The sequence below is a fragment of the Crassostrea angulata genome, chromosome 5 (assembly GCF_025612915.1).
Source record: "Crassostrea angulata isolate pt1a10 chromosome 5, ASM2561291v2, whole genome shotgun sequence".
In the NCBI taxonomy this organism is placed as follows: Eukaryota; Metazoa; Mollusca; class Bivalvia; order Ostreida; family Ostreidae; genus Magallana; species Magallana angulata.
The window spans coordinates 10,039,393-10,060,365 of record NC_069115.1 but is presented as its reverse complement, the minus strand read 5'-3'; the positions used below and the strand labels follow the sequence as shown (position 1 = coordinate 10,060,365).

At 32.5% G+C, this 20,973-nt stretch overlaps 3 protein-coding genes and 1 pseudogene across 4 annotated transcripts; 1 reads left to right on the top strand and 3 right to left on the bottom strand.

Annotated features, from left to right (window-relative positions):
- Nucleotides 1–433: 433 nt before the first annotated feature.
- Nucleotides 434–4,103, bottom strand: LOC128185556 (uncharacterized). 2 transcript variants are annotated; one of them, XM_052855126.1, is made up of 4 exons: nt 3,952–4,103; nt 3,776–3,834; nt 3,468–3,614; nt 2,688–3,341 (listed from the first exon to the last, which is right to left on the bottom strand). In XM_052855126.1, exons 1-4 carry the CDS (start codon nt 4,056–4,058, stop codon nt 3,043–3,045), a joined length of 612 nt encoding a protein of 203 aa, XP_052711086.1. In that variant the 5' UTR covers nt 4,059–4,103; the 3' UTR covers nt 2,688–3,042. The 2 variants fall into 2 exon arrangements, 1 of the variants encoding a protein (XP_052711086.1); XR_008243826.1 differs by lacking the exon at nt 2,688–3,341 and adding an exon at nt 434–567 and having other exon boundaries at nt 3,776–4,103.
- Nucleotides 4,104–6,116: 2,013 nt separating this feature from the next.
- On the top strand, nt 6,117–8,815 carry LOC128185553 (putative nuclease HARBI1). The gene is made up of 4 exons (XM_052855123.1): nt 6,117–6,323; nt 7,355–7,692; nt 7,813–8,070; nt 8,599–8,815. The coding sequence occupies exons 1-4, from the start codon at nt 6,117–6,119 to the stop codon at nt 8,813–8,815; spliced, it is 1,020 nt and encodes a 339-aa protein (XP_052711083.1).
- A 1,250-nt stretch (nt 8,816–10,065) lies between these two features.
- Nucleotides 10,066–13,144, bottom strand: LOC128185554 (uncharacterized). Its single transcript, XM_052855125.1, has 6 exons — nt 12,972–13,144; nt 12,386–12,551; nt 11,991–12,126; nt 11,610–11,690; nt 11,323–11,391; nt 10,066–10,438 (listed from the first exon to the last, which is right to left on the bottom strand). Exons 1-6 carry the CDS (start codon nt 13,142–13,144, stop codon nt 10,275–10,277), a joined length of 789 nt encoding a protein of 262 aa, XP_052711085.1. The 3' UTR covers nt 10,066–10,274.
- Nucleotides 13,145–18,696: 5,552 nt separating this feature from the next.
- LOC128185555 (uncharacterized) lies at nt 18,697–19,743 on the bottom strand (annotated as a pseudogene).
- Nucleotides 19,744–20,973: the final 1,230 nt, after the last annotated feature.

The following is a 20,973-nucleotide window of genomic DNA, read 5'->3' as shown; positions in this document are numbered from 1 at the left end:
ATGTAAAGTACGACATAAGACAATGCATGCTCCACCGGGAGTTGTGAAGCATTGACCACGTTACTAGTCAACTGGTTGCTCATTGTGAAATGATTAACACACTGACGAGAATGTTATTGATATAAGGAACGACGTATGAAAATTCAGTTTATGGGTATCTTAAATATAATGCCCTTTTGAATACATTATCGGACAAAGTGTTTAAGTAAAGTTCTGATAAGGCGGCACATTGTTTGGTCAACGCAATATTCTAAGTGACAGGTATGTTTGTTAACGCAAATATTTTACCAACATTAAAACCAAAGATGACACATTTTCTTCTCAAAACATTTAGCAAAGCATCGTTACCCTTTTAATTGTTTTGTGATGGAAAAGTGTATATATTTACAAAATTAAAATAAAAAGGTTTAAAGTACCCACCTGTGGTAAAGTTGTTAAGAGTTCTACAGCCCCAGGACCTATCGCATATGTCAACGCTGCAGTTGCAAGTTCCTTGACATTTGTCTCCGTAAGTAGGATATGGACATTGTGTTGTACAGTTAGCCCCAATGTATCCTTGCATACATTCTAAATTACAAAGTACAAAATAAAAAGTTTAATGACAGGTTTTGCAAAAACTATTCCAATCACCTAACATACTTCTCAAGCATCAGTGCATTGGTAATATTTACATGTATATCTGATAGATTTTGGATTTTCGTCTACTGAATCATGGCATTTAAAGTTATAACCTTTAAGTGAGAAAGGCACTATTTGCTCAAAATAAATATATACAAGAATAAGTTTAAATATGAATATCAACAAGATAAAATAGATAAATACTTATTTCATGGAAACACGAGTTGTACCTTCTATTGCTAGAAAAACATACACAGCGAGCACGAGCATTAAAAAGGAAATCTCACTTTAAAGAACTCAGCAAAAGGTTTTAGTAAAAGTATACAACTAACTTAAAATTAATCTGATTCAATTAGTAGCGGAAAACATTCGCAATCATGGATTTGCCACATATCATGAGTCTTAAATAGTCAAACAACTTCAAAAGTTACAGACCTCTGTAATTCCAATTAAATTGTTTCATAAGATATTTTTTAAATATGATATTTTATGCTTAATGTGATCCAGATGCTGTAAGACAATCGTCATACTATGATACAATAAATACAGTGCAACCACTAACACCATAATTAAACGGTCAATTAACTTCGACACAAATCAAAGTAACTTCATTTGCTTATTTAAACAGATATGTACACTTAATTATATCAAAGAATATATATGCTTTTTAAAGCCTTTTAAAGCTTATATACATTATAGAAATTAATAAAACAACACAAGCACGGGATGCCATGCAATTTTTCTTCATTGCTATTGATAGGTACTATCTAACAATTGAGATTGTCAGCAAATATTCCAGTACTATGAAATCTCAGCCATGTCAAGGAAGGAATAAGAATTTTAGCGCGCGTGATTTAGGGAAATTTGCATAAGCCTCGATCAATATTAATTAGATGATTATGAGATATGGTAGTACTATAAGTCACAAACAGCTACCACTATTAATATGATTAAATAATGGTTTTGATTGAATCAAGAAAAGTGTACTGAAATAAAAACACAATATACCCATTTGAGTCGCGAAAAATTTAAATGCATAAGTGATCTGATGACGTGTCGAGGCTGACTACGTTACAGCGGCACTTGCAGCTGTGACTAAATTATACTTCAGTGATATATCTGAAAATTTAACTTTAAATAAAACTTTCAACTTAATAAAACCAGCGTGGACGGGAATATGTTAAAGGGACAATTGAATATGGTATGATTAATCTGTGCGTTCCTCTGATATTGTTTTATATCATTGAATACTCAAAGCTGCTTTCAGTTCAGCTGAGCTAAAATATTCGTACTAAATAATTAATGTGTAGTAGATACAAGGACAAAACAAAATTTATATGGAAAAATCTTATTTTGTTACAGCTATTTCTCGGAAAATAAATTTATAGGGACATAAAATATGTTTCCTGAGTGTTCATAATATATGTTTCTTTCATTTCAACATTAACAATGTTAAAAGCCTTTTAACAGATGTATCGATCATTAAGTTTAATAATTCATGGTCATAAAGACAATTGTTAAACTATGCTAACACGGAGACAATATATATGTCAATAGGGATGGCGACATAGACTCAAATTTGACTTAGATTTTCAAATATCTTGCAGAAAAAAAATCACAAAAAAATTAAAAGTATAAATCGTTTGATAAAACTTTTGGATATTTATTTGAAATGTCAAGATCAAAAGAGTTGAGAGTCCTTTTAATTTTTCGAGAACAATAGATAAACACACAATTATAAAAAAAATCATTGAAAACGTAATAAAATCCTCTCATAAGTTGTTCAACAAACAAACATTATATTTTATAAATCTACAAAGTAACTCTTTTATTAAATCTACCAAAAGCTGATGTAATGAATTAATTCTCTTTATAGATCATTAATAAAAGAACAAAAAACTAAGGAAAACTATGGTAAAAAATCGTTTATTATGATCTTTTTCAATATATGATTCTAATTACAAAATAAATTAACTCTGCTTATGAATATAAAATTTAAACAAAAATGTAAACAACAGCTTGTAATTCAACAATTCTATTAAATCAAAGTATATATTATTAATCTTGTAACATTTGATAAAAATGATTTCTTTTAAATTGTTAAAAATCCACTTTTAGATGACAATAAATACCAATTAGAAAATCTATCCGAAATATTATCTCGCGTACAGTTCTGTTTTTTTGTGAAAACGCGTTTGAAACATACTTTTACACACGCTCTAGAACATATTCTGTTTTGTGTGTTTAACGGGTTTCAAACACATGATCTAGTACATATTTCAATAAATGAATGAATAAGGCGTTTTGCAGTTAAATTATCTTTTGTTGTGCCTTTTTTTCTCTTATGTTCTACCAGCTAAGTTCGCTTTTATGTAGACATTTCGGTTAGTTTTTTTTACAAGATATATAAAAGAAAAAAAAACATCAGTTCATTTCTGACACAGAGAAGGAAGCAAATTCAATATTTTCATATGCAGTACTGCGTCCCGGAACATGTTGTCGCGGTGATGATGTGTCCATTGTTTTTTCTTGTCCAGTTCGATCATGGATACACAATGCCAAGTAAGCACATAATAAAATGATGTCTACACAGCCGATAATTTGAATAAAAGGAAGCAATATTTCTTTTGATTTCGGATGTATCAAATTCGGCATTGTTGTTTCTAAAGATTTTCCTGAAATATATGTTTTGTAATTTGTGACATATTCCTTACCAGTTCTTCCTGCAGAAGCCATATTTTCTTATGAAAAAAGTATCAAAACAGCGATATCTTTAATTATATCTTTGTGATTCAATGGTTAATTTATGTGTGTCACTTAATAAACATGGATAATTCAAAAGTACCCACCCGTAATAAGAGTTGTAAGATTTTTACAGCCCCAGGACATATCGCATATTTCAGTGCTGCAGTTGCAAACTCCTTGGCATTTGTCTCCGTAAGTGGGATAAGGACATTGTATTGTGCAGTTGAGTCCCGTGTAACCTGGCTTACAATCTAGTTTAAAAAGAAATGAAATACTTTATGAAATGTTTGGTTATAAATTCATTTTGATCGCGTTACATGTATGACGGGCAACTATATTTAATTCGAGCCAGATAGTTGATGATATTCGTTTGAGGAAAAATATTCTTGATTTTAAGTAAAATGAAACTTACTCTCGCATCCGTTGGTCTCTGAATTCCAAAAAAATCCCGAACAACACGCCATGACGGTCCTTAATATATAACAGAACGTATTAATATAGCATCTTTAATAAAAATAATTATAATTGGGCGACAAAATATCCTCTCCACAATTTCGGATATTAAATACAGACAAATAAGTGTCTTACTCATTGCACACTTCTTCTGACACAACAACCGTCCTGAAGGTTAGAAATAAAATCGTTGATTGTATCGACCTTATGTATGATCTAAAAAGTAACTTAGAGCCAGACATAGTTTTGTATCTTTCACGGAGAATGTTTAAATAAATGCCGCCGATAGGAACAACAAATATGCAATGAATGCTATAACTAAGTTTAAACTTCCTTCTTCCTATATTGACAATCAATCTGGTATAGACAAATACACACATATACTATGAATAGTTATGACTTTTGATATGTTTCCAAAATAACATGTGCTTGCACATTAATTAGATATGAATAAAATAAACGGTTTGGGAATACAGTCATCCAATCATAAGTAAAGGATATATCGACAATATAGAAGATAAAGGGCCGCATCGCTTATCTGTGAAACTGTCCTTATGGGAATTCTTTTATCCCTTTTTTATATTTTATTGTAAAAACCTCTTAATCCAGGAATGATGAAGCGTGGGGAGAGAATGTTGAAAAAAATCAAATTGCATATTATTATTACGAAAAGTGTTTTTTTTTTTTTCAAACTTGAGAATACGAGTAAAAATAAAAAAGATGGTTTCCTTAAGTTATAATGATGTGTATGGTATATACTCGTCTTCTTTGAAAAAGAATAAACTAACAAGGTTCCCTTCAGTTTTTTAAAAACAAATTTAACATTTTTATTGAAGCCACGACAGCCTTTAAAAAAAATGACTTTTGATGATTTTATTAAATGGTATTTTTACGGAATGCAAACTTAATTTTTCAACTTCCTTAGTTAAAAAACATATTTTATTAATACAGGATTTTATAGTATGCACCCTAATTATTTAACATAAACTCAAAATCAGTACATATAAGAATATGTCAGACATCAACAAATGCCAAAATAACCCAAATAAATACATATATTTGTTCATAGAAACCATAACTATTAATAATTACTTACTGTTTTAAAAGTTCACGCACAATGTACTTGCATTGAAAAGAAAACCTCGTTTTTAACGACGCCAACAAAAGAAATTTGTTATTTATTATATGAATGCAGATATCGTAAATTACCTGATCCAATTTATTGCAGAAAACTAAATGGGACGTTCACTATTACTGAATTTAAAAAATGAACTTTAATATAATGCTTTTTCTTTTGATCTACGTATCAAAGAAGGAAATGGCTAACAAAAATTCATGAATGTTCGAACCCTGTGTAAACCATGTGAAACATATGTAATTGGACTGCTAAAAAAAGTCACACTACGTTAAATTTGAGACACTGTGCCCAATGTGACACAGGTGTTATAAGTATAGACTTGAGTTTTTTCTTGTTCTTAAAATAGATAATATGCCTACTGATAAAAAATACAGTACCCTATTTTGAGGAAAAGTTACAACATAAATGTAAAAGATTGAACCTTTTTATCAACAAATGATTTTAGAAAGGACATCAATGAATTACTTACAGATTTTTGCCAGATTTTTAATTCTTCAAAATATGCAGATGCTCAGTTCAACAGCTGTTTTAACTGATTAAAAAGGAATTGTATTGTGTTTGCATTATATTCCGTAATTTGGATGGGACAACATGTAAACCCTCATATTTATTGATTTTTTATCCTTTGACAACTGTATTAGACAGAAACAAGCAATAAATCAAGAAATGTGTCCCTTTTTATCCTCAAATGTAGAAGATGGTCGCGCATTTTTAGTTTTTACACTGACCCAAATAACTTTATTTATACTAACAAGACAAATTAAGCATAAGACAAAAGTACGTACCTTAAAATTTTAATGAGTAGTGATATTAAATGAGTAAATATATATCTTGTCACAGACCCTTATTAAAAGGTCAGATATCCCAATCTAAGAAGGCAGATATATCAATCTACTGATCAGTTCTTTTACCGGAAAACAAATAATCTTTAAACCTACACGCATAGGGAATTTTGAGATATAAGTGATTGAATATTATAGGGGCCAGGAGCCAGTTTTACTAAAGGTCGTAACTCGAAACGTTGACGTAAACGTAGACGTAGACGTAACTTAGGCTTATTTTGCGTTTTACCAAAGGTCGTATCTTACGTTTTGGCGTAGATTTACGTCAAAATCTACGGGTGACGTGCAGCAGACGTAGGAACGAAAGTAGCGTAATAAAAATGGCGACGTACCTACTGTTGCAACGTGCACTTAGAAGAGAAAGGGTTTTCCGCGATAGGAGTCAGCCGCTAGACTCTCTGGATGACGTGGATTTGATCTCACGGTATAGATTTCCGATGAGAGTTCTTTTAGATCTAATTGATGCCGTTGATGCCACATGTAGACCGGCAACGAATAGATCCCACTCTATTCCCACACAACTGCAGGTATGATGTAGTTTCTTTTCGCATCAACGTATTGAAATATATAAAGATATAAACCATAAAAACAAAACACGATTAGTCTGAGAAATAAAACCTATGGTTTTTTTTTTTAAAATAATCATTATGTCAGGAATCAAATTTCCGGCAGAAGTCGGGGAGGCGGATCCATGATTTGAAGTCAGAGGGGGCGCCCGTTTTTCGGCAGGGGACTGTTAATGTATCACTTTTGGTATCCCCATGAAATCAATTCAAAGGAAAAAAGTGCCTTTATGTTGCTTACAATTAAGGAAAAAATAAAATCAAGCTGTTTTCTTGTTGATAGCTAGAGCATTCACTTTTTTATACAACACAACAACTTTAATACTTGTACACACATAACTTGAATTCAATTTAAAAAGTGATCTTTACTGAACCTACTTAATTTATTATCAAAATTTGGCATTCAAATACAATTATTTACAAGTTTATTTACAAATTACAGGTAACAAATGACTTACCATATTAATAAGTTTCGAAGTAACATAAACCTTCAATACGTATAACCAGGTTTGGCGGGGAAATAATTAATTCAACAAAATTGTAAAAAAAAAAATTAACAGAGACACTTTAAATAGTCGTTTAATTTAATATGTTTATATAACTTTTGATTATCAACCTATTTTTCATTATTAAAGATGCATGAAAACAAAAACATATTTTTAAAAGAAATAGAAACAAAATTCTAATATGCTACACGTATATTTAAGGAAAACAGTTCAGTGTAATGGTATTAGATGTACAAGTGCAATACACATCTTGCCAGTAACAAAATGGGGATAGATAATCAATACTCGTCCAAAAGTCTGTTGCTTTTTAATCAAATTAGATAGGAGTAATCTCAATTTAAAACTGATCTGATAAAGATTTAGTACGTACTTCTGGCATATATGTTGGCTACATGTATACCTGATTTTAAAAAAAGCTTTAAACTTCAAACGTGCATAACAAATGTGAATTGTTTCTTTAAAAGGGTGTCCTATATGATTCCTTTTCAGGTGCTATGTACTTTGCGTTACATAGCAAAAGCTGATTTCTTTTCCGAAGTTGGGGACATACATGGGGTTTCAAAGTCGTCCCTGTCTATATGTATACCAAAGGTGTGCCATGCCCTTTGTGAGCATTTGCAGAACATTAAATTCCCGTCGTCAATAATGTCTCTGAGGAAAATAAAACAACAATTTCACTCCATAGCCCGCTTCCCCAACGTAGTAGGAGCCATAGACGGGACGCTTATCCCTATCAAAGGAATGGGTGGCGATGAGGAGCCCATCTATGTATCAAGGAAGAACTTCCATGCCCTTAATATACAAGGGGTAGTGGACGCAGAGATGAGGTTTGTCCATACACTATAACCGTATTTGTACAATGCAGTCCATTTACAAATGTAATTCATATGAAGAACAATGCATTTCTCAAGTTTATACTATCAAACGATGCTGTACTCATGTTTCAGATTTCTTAACATCAATTGCCGATTCCCAGGCAGTACGCATGATGCATACATAATGTCAAACTCCAGCATTCCGGAAATCATGGCTAACCTACCAGAAGGTGGCTGGTTGCTGGGGGACTCTGGGTATCCCTTGAAAGATTTCCTCATGACACCATTTAATACCCCGTCTACTCAAATGGAGAAAAGATATAATCTTGCTCACTGCCGGACAAGAAATATCGTAGAGAGGGCATTTGGCGTGCTCAAGTCCAGATTTAGGCATGTGATAAGATTTCAAAACATCATGTATATATTCCATTAGATATTATTTGTAACATAAAGAAGTTTTTAAGTGTCATGAGTTTACATGAGGAACTAATTCCCGATCAATTTCTCCATCATGAAAAATGTGTTCAAAGTTACTTAGTCTTGACAAGCAAAAAAAAAGAAGGCAATTTCCACTCCACAAATCTTCAAAATCCTTATCCGTTGGGGGGTAGGTGGCTGTCATAGTATATCTATAACTTCGCTTTCTCTCATTTCCCATTCAAATTTTTTACATACTCCCAAAAAAGTGGGGGGGGGGGGGGGGGCAACTCTATGATATTTCAATTTTTACTATATATATTTTAAAAATGTATTTGCTGCGAAAAAAAAGGGGGGGGGGGGGGGCTAGCTCCCCCCTGCCCCCCCCCCCCCCCCCCCCGATGCTACGTGCCTGATATATACTAATAAATAATATCATGTTTTAGCCTTTATAACTGCTACATTGAGAATTTGATCGTTCAAACCATGCATATTTTGCAGATGTCTTCACAAAAGTGGAGGATGTCTCCCATTTACACCCGCCAAATGTGCACTTGTCATTGAGACATGTTGCAGACTCCACAACAAGGCCATTGATGAGAAAATCCCCCTACAGCTAGGCGGCCCGGTTGTGTTACAACACAATAACTTTGTTCACGGAGGAGCACCTCCACAGTCAGCCAGAGACCTGAGACAACAAATTGCATCTAGATTTTAAGAAACTTTTATAACAGGTGAGAGATACATTGTACAAGTCTGTTAAACACTGATATCAGCATTGTCTTCTTTTCATAGCAGCAGCCACTCTCTATAAAGCTGTTATCTTTCTCCTTAAATATTCATTGTCTGGGGTTTAACCAATAAAAGCAAATTCAATTGCCATTGAAAACTATTTTAAAAGCAAGTTACTTTGATTTCAAAGCAAAACTTTTTTATTTTGTAGAAAGGAGAGCAAACTGAAAACGATGAACTCACTGTATTTTTTGAAATCAAAAATGAATAATCTATGAATCCTTTCTTACATATATTGTCAAGAAAGGTGGTTTTTGAAATGTAATATCATTTAAGTTATACATTTTTATTGCTTTATTACTTTATAAATTTAATGTTTTTAAGCTTCACAAGTTAATATTACATTAAGAACCAATATTACAATTGACTAATAATCAGTCCAAATATACTGCTCAATTTTGCATGTATTTGCAACATCATGTAAACAAGTTTTGACATTGAGTATGAAAAATCTGTGGCACATGTACATTAAGTGAACCTGATAATATATTTAAGTTATAACCGTTATCCCCGAGTCTTCATAATTTTAAAGTTAGTTCTCTGTGCGAAACTATGTCCAGGTGTCATTTCTTACTCATTGATTATGCTAGTATATGTGCTGTGTGTTAATAAACTGTTACACAGATTTATGATTTTGTTGTACATGTTTATGATGATATGGGTACATAGCTATTTTCACAAAAATAAAAAATATAAAAATAAGGTGACAGATGAAGAGGTTCCATTACAACATGTACAGTTTAAGTTGATATGATTGCTATGCTAACCATAATGCTACTGATTTTATATGGAAAAAAAAGTATTGAATATTTAACTACGTACATTGACTGTGAAGATGATTGTGATTAATATCACTAAATAGTAACAAATTAATTGATACAAAAACTGACATAGGTGTCAAAACTACATTTTTATAAAGGGGCTCATCAATCCATATTTTGTTAAACAAGTATTGAAATTCCTTATGTGCTTGCATGATAATACAAGATGCCCATGAGCCTTATCGGTCACCTGAGTAAATGCAGTGCGACTTTGCAATGTATATTCCTGTGCTAATGAAATCATATTTAATATCCCGGGATTGTTTAATCCAATAAACTTTATAAATTCTAAAAAATATATATATAAAGGTTGTAGTATAACATACTGTGACCTAATTGAATAAAAATACACCACTCTATTCTATATAATCATAAGAGCCAGGGGCCATCAATTTCACAATTTTAACCACCCTCCCCCTTCACCTATTAATGCTATATGCCAAATTTGGTTGAAATTGGTTCAGTATTTCCAGAGAATAAACTAGAAAAATGTTAAGGTGACCTAAAAATGGACATAGACATACATGTAGGTTGGCTAATCCCACTAGATTTTAAGTCAATACTTTAATGGAATTTAATGATAGGAGAGACGGAGAAGGATGGCGAGTGATGAATCATCTGGTCAGACTGTTGTCTTTCAAGGACTGTAGCAATTCTCTCCAAAGCATGTACTTTTCTTTCTTCAATTTCCAGTCTTTTCCTCTTAAACTCTAACAGATCTTCCATTTCTTGATTCAAAAATTCAAAAAAAATTTCTAAATTAGAATTTTCATGAATTTGTTTTTAATTATAAGCTCTAACCAATAGGTATCACTTTTTATCAATTTATGAATTTTTGCTTAACATGCATATGTCCTAAAAGTTCCTTCAAACTGAGCTAAATGAAAATGTGTCTGATGGACAATTGAAAGACAGATTTGACAAACACTATGTCTACATGCCTTGGTCATATTCTTGGCAGGGCAAGAAAATTTACAATAAAGATGTAAATGCACAAATAATTCATACAAGACATACAGAGAGATTTAACATGTATGTACATCTATATTCACTTTTCGAAACCTGCATGCATAAAAAAGAGGCCAGCCCATGATCACGTAGCTCACATGACCAATATTGCTGAAAATACCCCCATAAATGAATTAGGTATTGAAAATTTTAAATAGATCAGCTTTGCTGTTTTTGAGAAGAAAATTTTCAAAGATATTTTACTATGTATTCCTTTAATTGTAAAACTTACTCATTTATTGTGCCCCCCCCCCCCTCCCCCCCCCCCCCAAAAAAAAAACCCCATAGGTCATGATTTAAAGAAATTTGAACCTAAACTGAGGATTTTAAAATAAACTTCATCTTTTCTTGCTCAGTGGTTCTTCAGAGGAAATTTAAAAAAAGGCCATTAATACCTGGCCTGCATGCACAGATCAAGAGGTGGAATTCCACTGCAAAATACTAATTTCTTTAAAATACAAATGAAAAATGAAACTACCAAACATGCCCAGGCCTCGTTGAACCCCCCCCCCCCCCCCGACTGAAAAAAAGTTCTGGATTCTGCATGAATACAGTGTAGATAGGATACTCAAAACTGATGTTATCTATTTTGTGAATAAATTACCATTAACACGCCCATTATGTCTCTTCTGTTTTTCTGTTTTCCTTTCAATTTTCCTGCTATGTCTCATATTTATAATATGAAATGAAAAAATTCAATGTTCATGACTTTTTTTGGTATGTGATATCTGATAATTTTCACTATAAATGAAATACTCTTGACATAAAGCATTTTTCAAACATGGCATTTCCAAAATCTATATTTCTACAGTTTAATACAATTCTGTGCAAGGGGGGGGGGGGGGGGGGGGGTCCAGAATACTTTTTCAAGAAAAATGAAAGAACATATACCAAAATCTCCAACTTCAGTGGATGTTGAGCATTTCTGTTGAGAATCCTCAGCATCAGCAACAACGTCCACTTGCACAGTTTCTGGTTTCAAAATTAAAGCTTTGCACATTTATAAAATACTAATTAAATAGTAATAATTTATTAGTTCTATATTTGACAATAAATAACTAAATATACTTTTATGTCCCAATTAAAATATAACAGCTAGTACTTCAATTGCTATTGAAGATTACAAATAGCCTACTAACTCATAGAAATATTACAAAAATTAATAAATGGCTGAGTTTTTTTTATTTACAAACAGTCAATTATACAGTAATTATGCAATGAACAAGCACATATATTGATAAGGAAAAAGTATACATCATATAATATTCAAACCTGTAACTATTAACCCAGGTGGTACAGAACAGTCCCCAGATGGACCACTGACTTCACTAACAGTGCACTCTTCTTTCCCTGTGTCGGCTCCACCTTCTATGCCATATATTGAAACCGGAGATATGGTGCTCAGAATCTAAAACATGCATGCATAAATTAACATATGTTAGTTTGATAAACTGGTTAACAACTAAAACTGTGCTCATATTTTTTTGGTAAAAAATTGTTTATTGCATGCACTTTTAGACAATATCAAATATTCCCAATGACAATGTTTTAAAATCATATAGGTTTTTTTCCCCCACTTATTAGGCTTTTTATTACTTCTTAATTTACACACCCATTTCATATAAAGCATTATCATTGTTTAGCTGAAGTAAATATACATTACTTACAGTCGATTCCCAGGGTTTAAAAGTGACCTCTGTAGGGGGGCCACCACCAGTCATGCCTGCCTCCTTCTTTCTGTAGGCTTCTTTCTTTTTTATGCATGACTGCATATCCTGGAGCCGCTTCCTAGTCTCTTCAACAGTCCTCGAGCAAAGTGAGACAGCATTTACTCTTCAAATGAAATAAAATATAAATAAATACATGTATACATAAGGAAATGACATTGTGACATAAGTTATTTGTATAAGTGAGTCTTATTCTCACATGGATAAAATCATATATCAAATTAAAAAAAAAAATGTATTAGATAAAAACCATTATTATATTATAATTACTCCATACCAATTCAATAAAACCAATACACATAGAACATTTCTCTGTTATTGATTTGAAAATTATTCCCCTCCCCTCCAGACACTTAGATTCAATTTGCAATAGATAAATGTGAATAGCCTTTATTTTTTCCTCCTGTGTACACCTAACTCAATTTGCTGAATAGACTAGAATGAACAGAAAAATATGACGCATTCAGAAACAGCAAATAAAAGATTTAGAAATATGTAATACTTTTTATTAAATGTGTAAACAAACATATCAATAACTATCTTATCTGTTATGTTTTCCCAAGCTCGCTTCTTCACTTCAGAAGTAACAACGGGAGTTAGTTTCCCTCTTATTACTTTATACGATGATAGGTAAGCCTCAGCTAATACCTCCATCTCTTCGTTTGTCCAATTTGGCTTTCGGGGCTTTTTCTCGGTCATTTTAACTAGATATGGCCTTTTTTACTTTCGCAGACGATAATCAGAAAAATTGAAAGTACTTAATACGCATGCGTAGCTTCGGTAACTACGATTACTTTATTATCTTCTTTTGAAGAGTTCCAGACGTAAACTACGACAAAGTTTACATGTGTATCTACGTTTACGTGTGTAGTTACGACCTTTAGTAAAACGCAATCTACGCACACGTACATTTGGACGTAAAGTCTACGTTTACGTCTACGTCTGCGGCAAAATTTACGACCTTTAGTAAAACTGCACCCTGCCATGTAGATCTTTAATATGGACAGACATTGTAGCATCCAATTAAAATTATAAAAACAAACATTTTTTTTTCATCTTTAACGCCTAGCATAATATATCTCTTTCTCTAGATATACAGCGTTAAAGTTCGAGAACTTTTGCCCTTAAAACCCCTAATTAGGCAATAAATAGGCTTGGCAATAGTTTTCTACATTACAATTGTGTTTTAATCAACCTGCACTGATGAATGAGATACCGTACCTTAATGCAGTGGGCATAAAATAATGTATTCCTATTTATTTAAGTCGTGTTTGTATCAAAAGGTGTTAAAATAGAAATCAAGCATGAAATAGCATGACATAATATTATTATTCCATCTACATGTTTTTTTGTTTTTATTAAAAATTTAAAAAAAAAACCCAAAAAACAAACAAACAAAAAACAACTTTTTAGGAATGAAATTGTAAAGGAATCAAAAATATGTACAGCATAAGCGTATCCTTGTTTATTTGAGCCAATCAATCATAGATTATAACATAATCATAAATTATTGCTAAATATGTACAATACTCGATGAAAATGAAAATTTAATTACAATCACCGGATACATTAAGACGAAAGAAAAGCATTAATAAAATCATAGGTATTTTTTGGTGATCAATAAGGTAATGACAATGAGCCTTTTGCTATGTGAACCTCGAAGAATATACAAAAAGCTTACACTAGAGTGTATTTCACAACAAGAGAAATCTAATACAACATAAACCATAATTATCTATGAAGAGAAAAACGCGTGTAATGAAAAGTTGTTAACAATCAAACTAATACAAAATTGTTTAGAATTATCAAAAAATAACAATCCGTTTATTAGGCAATGTTTCTTTGGAGCTATTTTATAAACAAACGTATAAAGGCCTTTGTTAGACAATGAGGAAGTGAATATATGAAGCGATAAAATTGGTTATTATCAGCTACAATAAAAGGGCCCATGAACTGCACCACTGCCTGAGTATAGATTCTTTAATTCTTCACTCATTGAAAACTATGACACTGGCATTATTTAACATAAATTAAATACATGTATATACAAATTAACAAAACAAACATAAAAACAGACGACAATGTTCACAAGTTTATAATAACAAAAAAGTGAACAAAACAAACAATCGTGTACAATAGGCTGTAAAGGTTTAGTAAATAAGACATCATTTACAGTATTTATAACGTATTACTTCATCATAAGTTTTCTAAATAGTATTTATATCTCTTAGACAAAAAGGTTTGCGAAATGTGTAGAATCTATAATATATTGCAAGTGCAATATATCGCTAATGTTGTTACAATAAAGCATTGTACGCTTCCTTAACCTATTAATAATATTAATTCATCTAGATCTACTGTTACTATTGGAAATCGATAGTTACAAGTTTGTTATTTTGTAAATTGGATCCGTGGATCACTATAGGCAAAATCATCAAATACCTTCGTAAATCAAAGTTGTTTTTGTTTTTAAATTTCAGTAAACAGTACGTCTTTGAAATATGTATATGTGAATAAGCAAAGGCTAAAAAATTACTCAAAAGGTGAGGTTAAACAACTACTATAGTTAGCTATTAATCAGAACACATGGGTACATTGCACAAATAATTCTTACAACAAAGGCTGGTGCTTCTTGGGTCTAATATATTTGCATATAAAATACAATATAAACTATCCTTTATCCAGTTACATGCAAGAATGGTCATGTGACTTATAGATTATATATGCTATTGCTGTTTTCTTCTCTGCTTCACCGTTCTTCAATTGACGTTCTTTTATGCATTCAAAAGGGTATCCTCATCTTCTGTAAATCAAATCTTATTTATAGTAAATTTATGATGAATAAAGTCCACCTTTATTTTCAACGCACTGATCGTTTAATAAATATATGCATTTTACATACGTTTAACAAATAAAACATACAAAACCCGTGTCTCTTTATTAACATATTTTAGATTTAATGAGTTTTGTCAGTTTTTCCTAAATAACTTAATACTGTTTATGTCTCAATGCGTTCCGGTTCTGGTAGATAATAGTAAAATGTCTGTTCTGAACCAAAGAGCAATACTGTAATCAGATGATCTTTATTTATTTGACTTATTTAAAAATCGCTAAAATGTTTCAAAGGTTTATATATAAAATTAAGGTACTGTAATCTTACTTAACATGTTTATTAACCACTCGCTACATGCGATGCAGTCGCGTATTTGTAGATAAGAATGTTGATTCATTAGAATATTTATTAAGAAGACCATACTTGTGCTGAATTTTCACAATTTGATAAATGTCATTATTTTCAAATTTATTTAAAAAGCTGCAATCTTTATAACCAATCATTTTTGATTTTTAGTTTTATTAAATGAATAAATAATACATTTGTAATATACCATTTGGATATAGAAAACATGGGCCCATGGGCCACAACGCTCATCTGAGAAACAACGGTTTATATGGGCGTCTGGGGGATATTGTGTCATACGGCCTCTCGGTAGATACTGTAGTAAGCATGGAATAGATATCCGAAATTTTACACTTAATTTTTGCACACATTTAATATTCGACATATACATCTTAATGAAATACCAATTTTACAAAATAGAAGATAAAACAAAAACCCTTGCTGTCTATCAAAAAAGAAAATCAAAAATTTAGTTCATTAAATGCGATTTTTGAAATGCCCCGATTGTCTAAAGAAAACCGTAAACGCAGCGTTGGGATGCTTCAAGCAGGCATGTCCCAAAACGCTGTAGCAGCCACAGTCGGAACGTCTCCGAAGACGATCACCTTTCTTGGGAGACGTTTCCAGACCGCTGGATCTACCGATAACCGGTCCCTCAGTGGAAGACCTAGAGTAACCACCCCTAGGGAGGACCGTCAAATCCGGTTGCTTCATATGAGGAACAGAATTTTAACGGCGTTAGATTCAGCTCAAAATGCTTTAGGGAGGAGGATTAGCTCTCAGACGGTACGAAACAGACTGAAGCGTTGCGGTTTGAGAGCCCGTAGACCCTACAAAGGAAGAGAGCTGACATCGAGACAAGACCTCCCGACGGAACTGGGCGCGGCACCATTTGCGCTTTCGGGTGCAAGACTGACCCAGAGTTTTCTTTAGTGGATAGTCTCGTTTTAGTTTTAATTAAGTTTGCCGATGGAAGAACCCGTGTCTGGAGGAGACGTGGAGAGCGTTTTGCTGGTTGCTGTGTGACAGAAGTAGACATATTTGTAGGTGGTAGTGTAATGGTTTCGGTAGGGATTTGTGGTGGAAACCGAACAAGACTTGTTGTAGTGAAACACGGCTGGAGCAACAAGAGAATTCCTAAATCAAAACAACGTTTACATGCTAGACTGGCCCTCAAAATCTCCGGATCTCTCGCAAATCGAATACGATTAGGACGAGTTAGGTAGGAGAGTAAGGATGCGCTGACCCCAGCCTCAGAATCTCTTGCAACTGGCAACATCACTAGTGGAGGAATGGAATAATATCCTGGGACATGTAATTCAACGATATGTATCCTCTATGCTAGAAGGTGTGTCGCAGTATTGAATACAGGTGGGAGCCACACACGGTACCGACTTGTGAAAATTCTGACTCCAGGTGAGACCAGAAGAGTATTCTAAGCCCGTGTATTCTTAAAGTGTAATTTTACAAAAGAATACTGTCAAACATTGGTGCCTTGTTATCTTAATTAAACACTGTTCTGATCCTTTGATTTTAAAGAAATTGACAACAAATTATATACCGTATAACGGGTATTTTTTACGTGCTGCTAATTTTTACTAATTTTTTATAAATCCGTAAAAATTAAACGCGTAAATTTTCACAGAAGTAAAAAAAAACAACGCACGTAAATTTCTACATCGTACGTATGAGAGTAATGTTCATGACCTTCAGCTCAGTCCCTGAAGGCTGTACATGTACATGTAGGTATATTTAGGCGTTTTTGGTCAGGTGGTGATAACAGTTCAGATCTTTCAGTCAGTCTTGAGTATTTTTTAAAACTAAGTATAAATCAACGTTAGTAGCTAGATGTCTTTTTTTTGTTGGGAGAGAAAGAAAGAGAGAGAGAAAAAAATTTGAAATGGAGTTGTCTTTCTTTTTTTCCCGGTAAATCGAACTGAGACGAGCACATGGTGTACATCAATGATGATACCCAGATGAATAGGAATAAGTAAAGTGTATATCAGATATGAAATAAAGGTAAATGTATAAAGTAAGGATGTTAACGAGTACCCGGTTAACCGGGTACTCGATCGAACGTCAGAGTATTGAATACTAAAATCGGTACTCGGTTACTCGGATGTATATTTTTTAATATTTCTAAGTTTATTTAATAATGCATTGAACCATCGGTTTTAAAACTTAAAACGTCCATTGCACTTGTACATACAGTTATTAGGATTTCCTACGCCTCTAAATATGCTTAATGACCGTTCTCGCCTGTGGCAGTGTTTTTGTAGTAATTATCGTGACCAAGCTCCTGTTACCTAGCTTTTCCCACCTTTGGCTGTATTCTACTATTATTTTTTGGCTTACTTTAATGATTTGTTTTCACTGAACATCGTCGTTTATATAGTCTATTATATGAATTAGATACCCGGGTACTCGATCGGAAAAACGTCCGTGTAACCGAGTACTAAAAATTGACAAATTTGACATCCCTAGTATAGATATAAGGAATCGTTAACAGAAAAACGATTTTCTGATTTGTATATGAATGTGTCAACTGTAACAAAGTCACGGTAAAATTTCCCCATTTTACCACAGATGATTTGAATTTTTACGGACATGTCCAATTCGTAAAAAAAATAACGCGTAAAAATTCAAATCGCCCTATTTTATGACAAATTCGTAAAAAATTACAGCAGTAAAAATTACCCGTTATACGGTATGCTATACCTTTCTCTTTTTTGTTCAGTATATTATTAATCTTGTAACATTTGATAAAAATTATTCTTTTAAAATGGTTTAAATTCCACTTTTATATAATAAATACCAATTAGAAAATCTATCCGAAATATTATCGCGCGTACAGTTCTGTTTTTTTTGTGATTAACGCGTTTCAAACATACTTTTACACATGCTCTAGCACATATTGTCATCAAATGAATGAATAAGGCGTTTTGCAGTTAAGTTATGTTTTGTTTTGCCCATTTTTCTCTTATGTTCTACCAGTTAAATTTGCTTTTATGAAGCCATTCCGATTAGTTTTTGTTTTTTGGGTTTTTTTTACAAGAAATATAGAAAAAAAACCTCAGTTCTTTTCTGACAAAGAGAAAAAAGCAAATTCAATACTTTCATATGCAGTTCTGCGTCCGGGAAAATTTGGTCGCGGTGTGCTGTATCTATTGTTTTATCTTGTCCAGTTCAATCATAGATACACAACGCCAAGTAAGCACATAATAAAATGATGTCTACACAGCCGATAATTTTAATAAAAAGAAGCAATATTTCTTCTGAATTTGGCTGTAACAAGGTCGACAAGATGTTTCAAGATTTTCCTGAAATATATGTTTTGTAATTTGTGACGTATTCCTTACCAATTCTTCCTGCAGAAGACATGTTTTCTTCTGAAACAAGTATCATATGTTATTTCTTTGTGATTCAATGATTAATTTATGCGTAACACTTAATATACATGTACAATTCAAAAGTACCCACCCGTAGTAAGAGTTGTAAGATTTTTACAGCCCCAGGACATATCGCATATTTTAGTGCTGCAGTTGCAAATTCCATGGCATTTGTCTCCGTAAGTGGGATAAGGACATTGTATTGTGCAGTTGAGTCCCGTGTAACCTGGCTTACAATCTAGTTTAAAAATAAATGAATTGCTTTACAAAATGTTTGGTCAAATTCATTTTGATCGTCTTACGTGTATTACGGGCAACTATATTTATTTCGAGCCAGATAGTTGATGATATTTGTTTGAGGAAAAATATGCTTAGTTTTAAGTTAAAAAATGAAACTTACTCTCGCATCTGTTGGTCTCTAAATTCCAAAAAAATCCCGAACAACACACAATGACGGTCCTTAATATATAACAGAACGTATTAATATTGCATCTATAATAAAAATAAATATAATTGGGCGACAAAATATCTTCTTCACAATTTCGGATATTAAATACAGACAAATAAGTGTCTTACTCATTGCACACTTCTTCTGACACAACAACCGTCCTGAAGGTTAGGAATAAAATCGTTGATTGTATCGACCTTATGTATGATCTAAAAAGTAACTTAGAGCCAGACATAGTTTTGTATCTTTCACGGACAATGTTTCAATAAATGCAGCCGATAGGAACAACAAATATGCAATGAATGCGGTAATTAAATTTAAACATCCTTCTTCCTATATTGACAATCAATCTGATATAGACACATATACACATATATTATGAATATGTATGACTTTTGATATGTTTCCAAAATAAAATCAGCTTGTAAATTAAAGGTTTATGTGGCGTATTAGTAAACATTTTGACATAAGTTTGAGCTAAAATATACATCATGCTTCTTATGATTAGACATTTCACAAACTCTAGGGGCGTAAAACATGTTTTTTCTTTAGTTATTAGTCTCTAAACATTGCTACACGTCTGATGAATATAAATGTGATCCGCCAATTGTAACGCCACTGCGCATGAGTGCAGAAAGAGCTAGAATTGAAAACACGATGACGGGAAAGTTTGTTTACAAATAAGAATCACGTTTTTCATGTCTTAGATTAGATATTTCTTATATCAGATGACACCCGAAGCATTTTTTTCCCATTATTCATTAATGTAGAATGATATAAATAGCTAATTATGTGTAATAAAGATGAAACACGCTTTTAGCTTCAACGACACGATAAAATAAGCGAATACCCTCTCTCCCTGAGGAATGCATGTACTGAGAGTGTGTATTTAATATAGAAGATAAAGGGCCGCATCGCTTATCTGTGAAACTGTTCTTAGGGGAATTCTTTTATCCCCTTTTTATATTTTATTGTAAAACCTCTTAATCCAGGAATGATAAAGCGTGGGGAGAGAATGTTAAAAAAAACCCAACAAATTGCATATTAATATTACGAGTAGTGTATTTTTCAAACTTGAGAATACGAGTAAAAAGATGGTTTCCTTAAGTCATAATGATGTGTATGGTATATCCTCGTCCCATTTGGCTCTTCTTTGAAAAAGAATAAACTAACAAGGTTCCCTTCAGTTTTTCAAAGACAAATTTAACATTTTTATTAAAGCCATGACAGCCTTTGTAAAAAAACCCCGACATATTTTATAAAAACGGTAGTTTTACAGTATGCACACTTATATATTCAACATAAACTCAAAATCAGTACATATTAGAATATGTAAGACATCAACAAATGCCAAAAAACCCAAATAAATACGTTTCTATTTATTCATAGAAACTGTAACTATTAATAAATACTTATTGTTTTAAAAAGTACACGCACAATTAATGCGCTTGCATTGAAAAGAGAACCCCGTTTTTAACGACGTCAAAAAAATGTTATTTAGTATATGAATGCA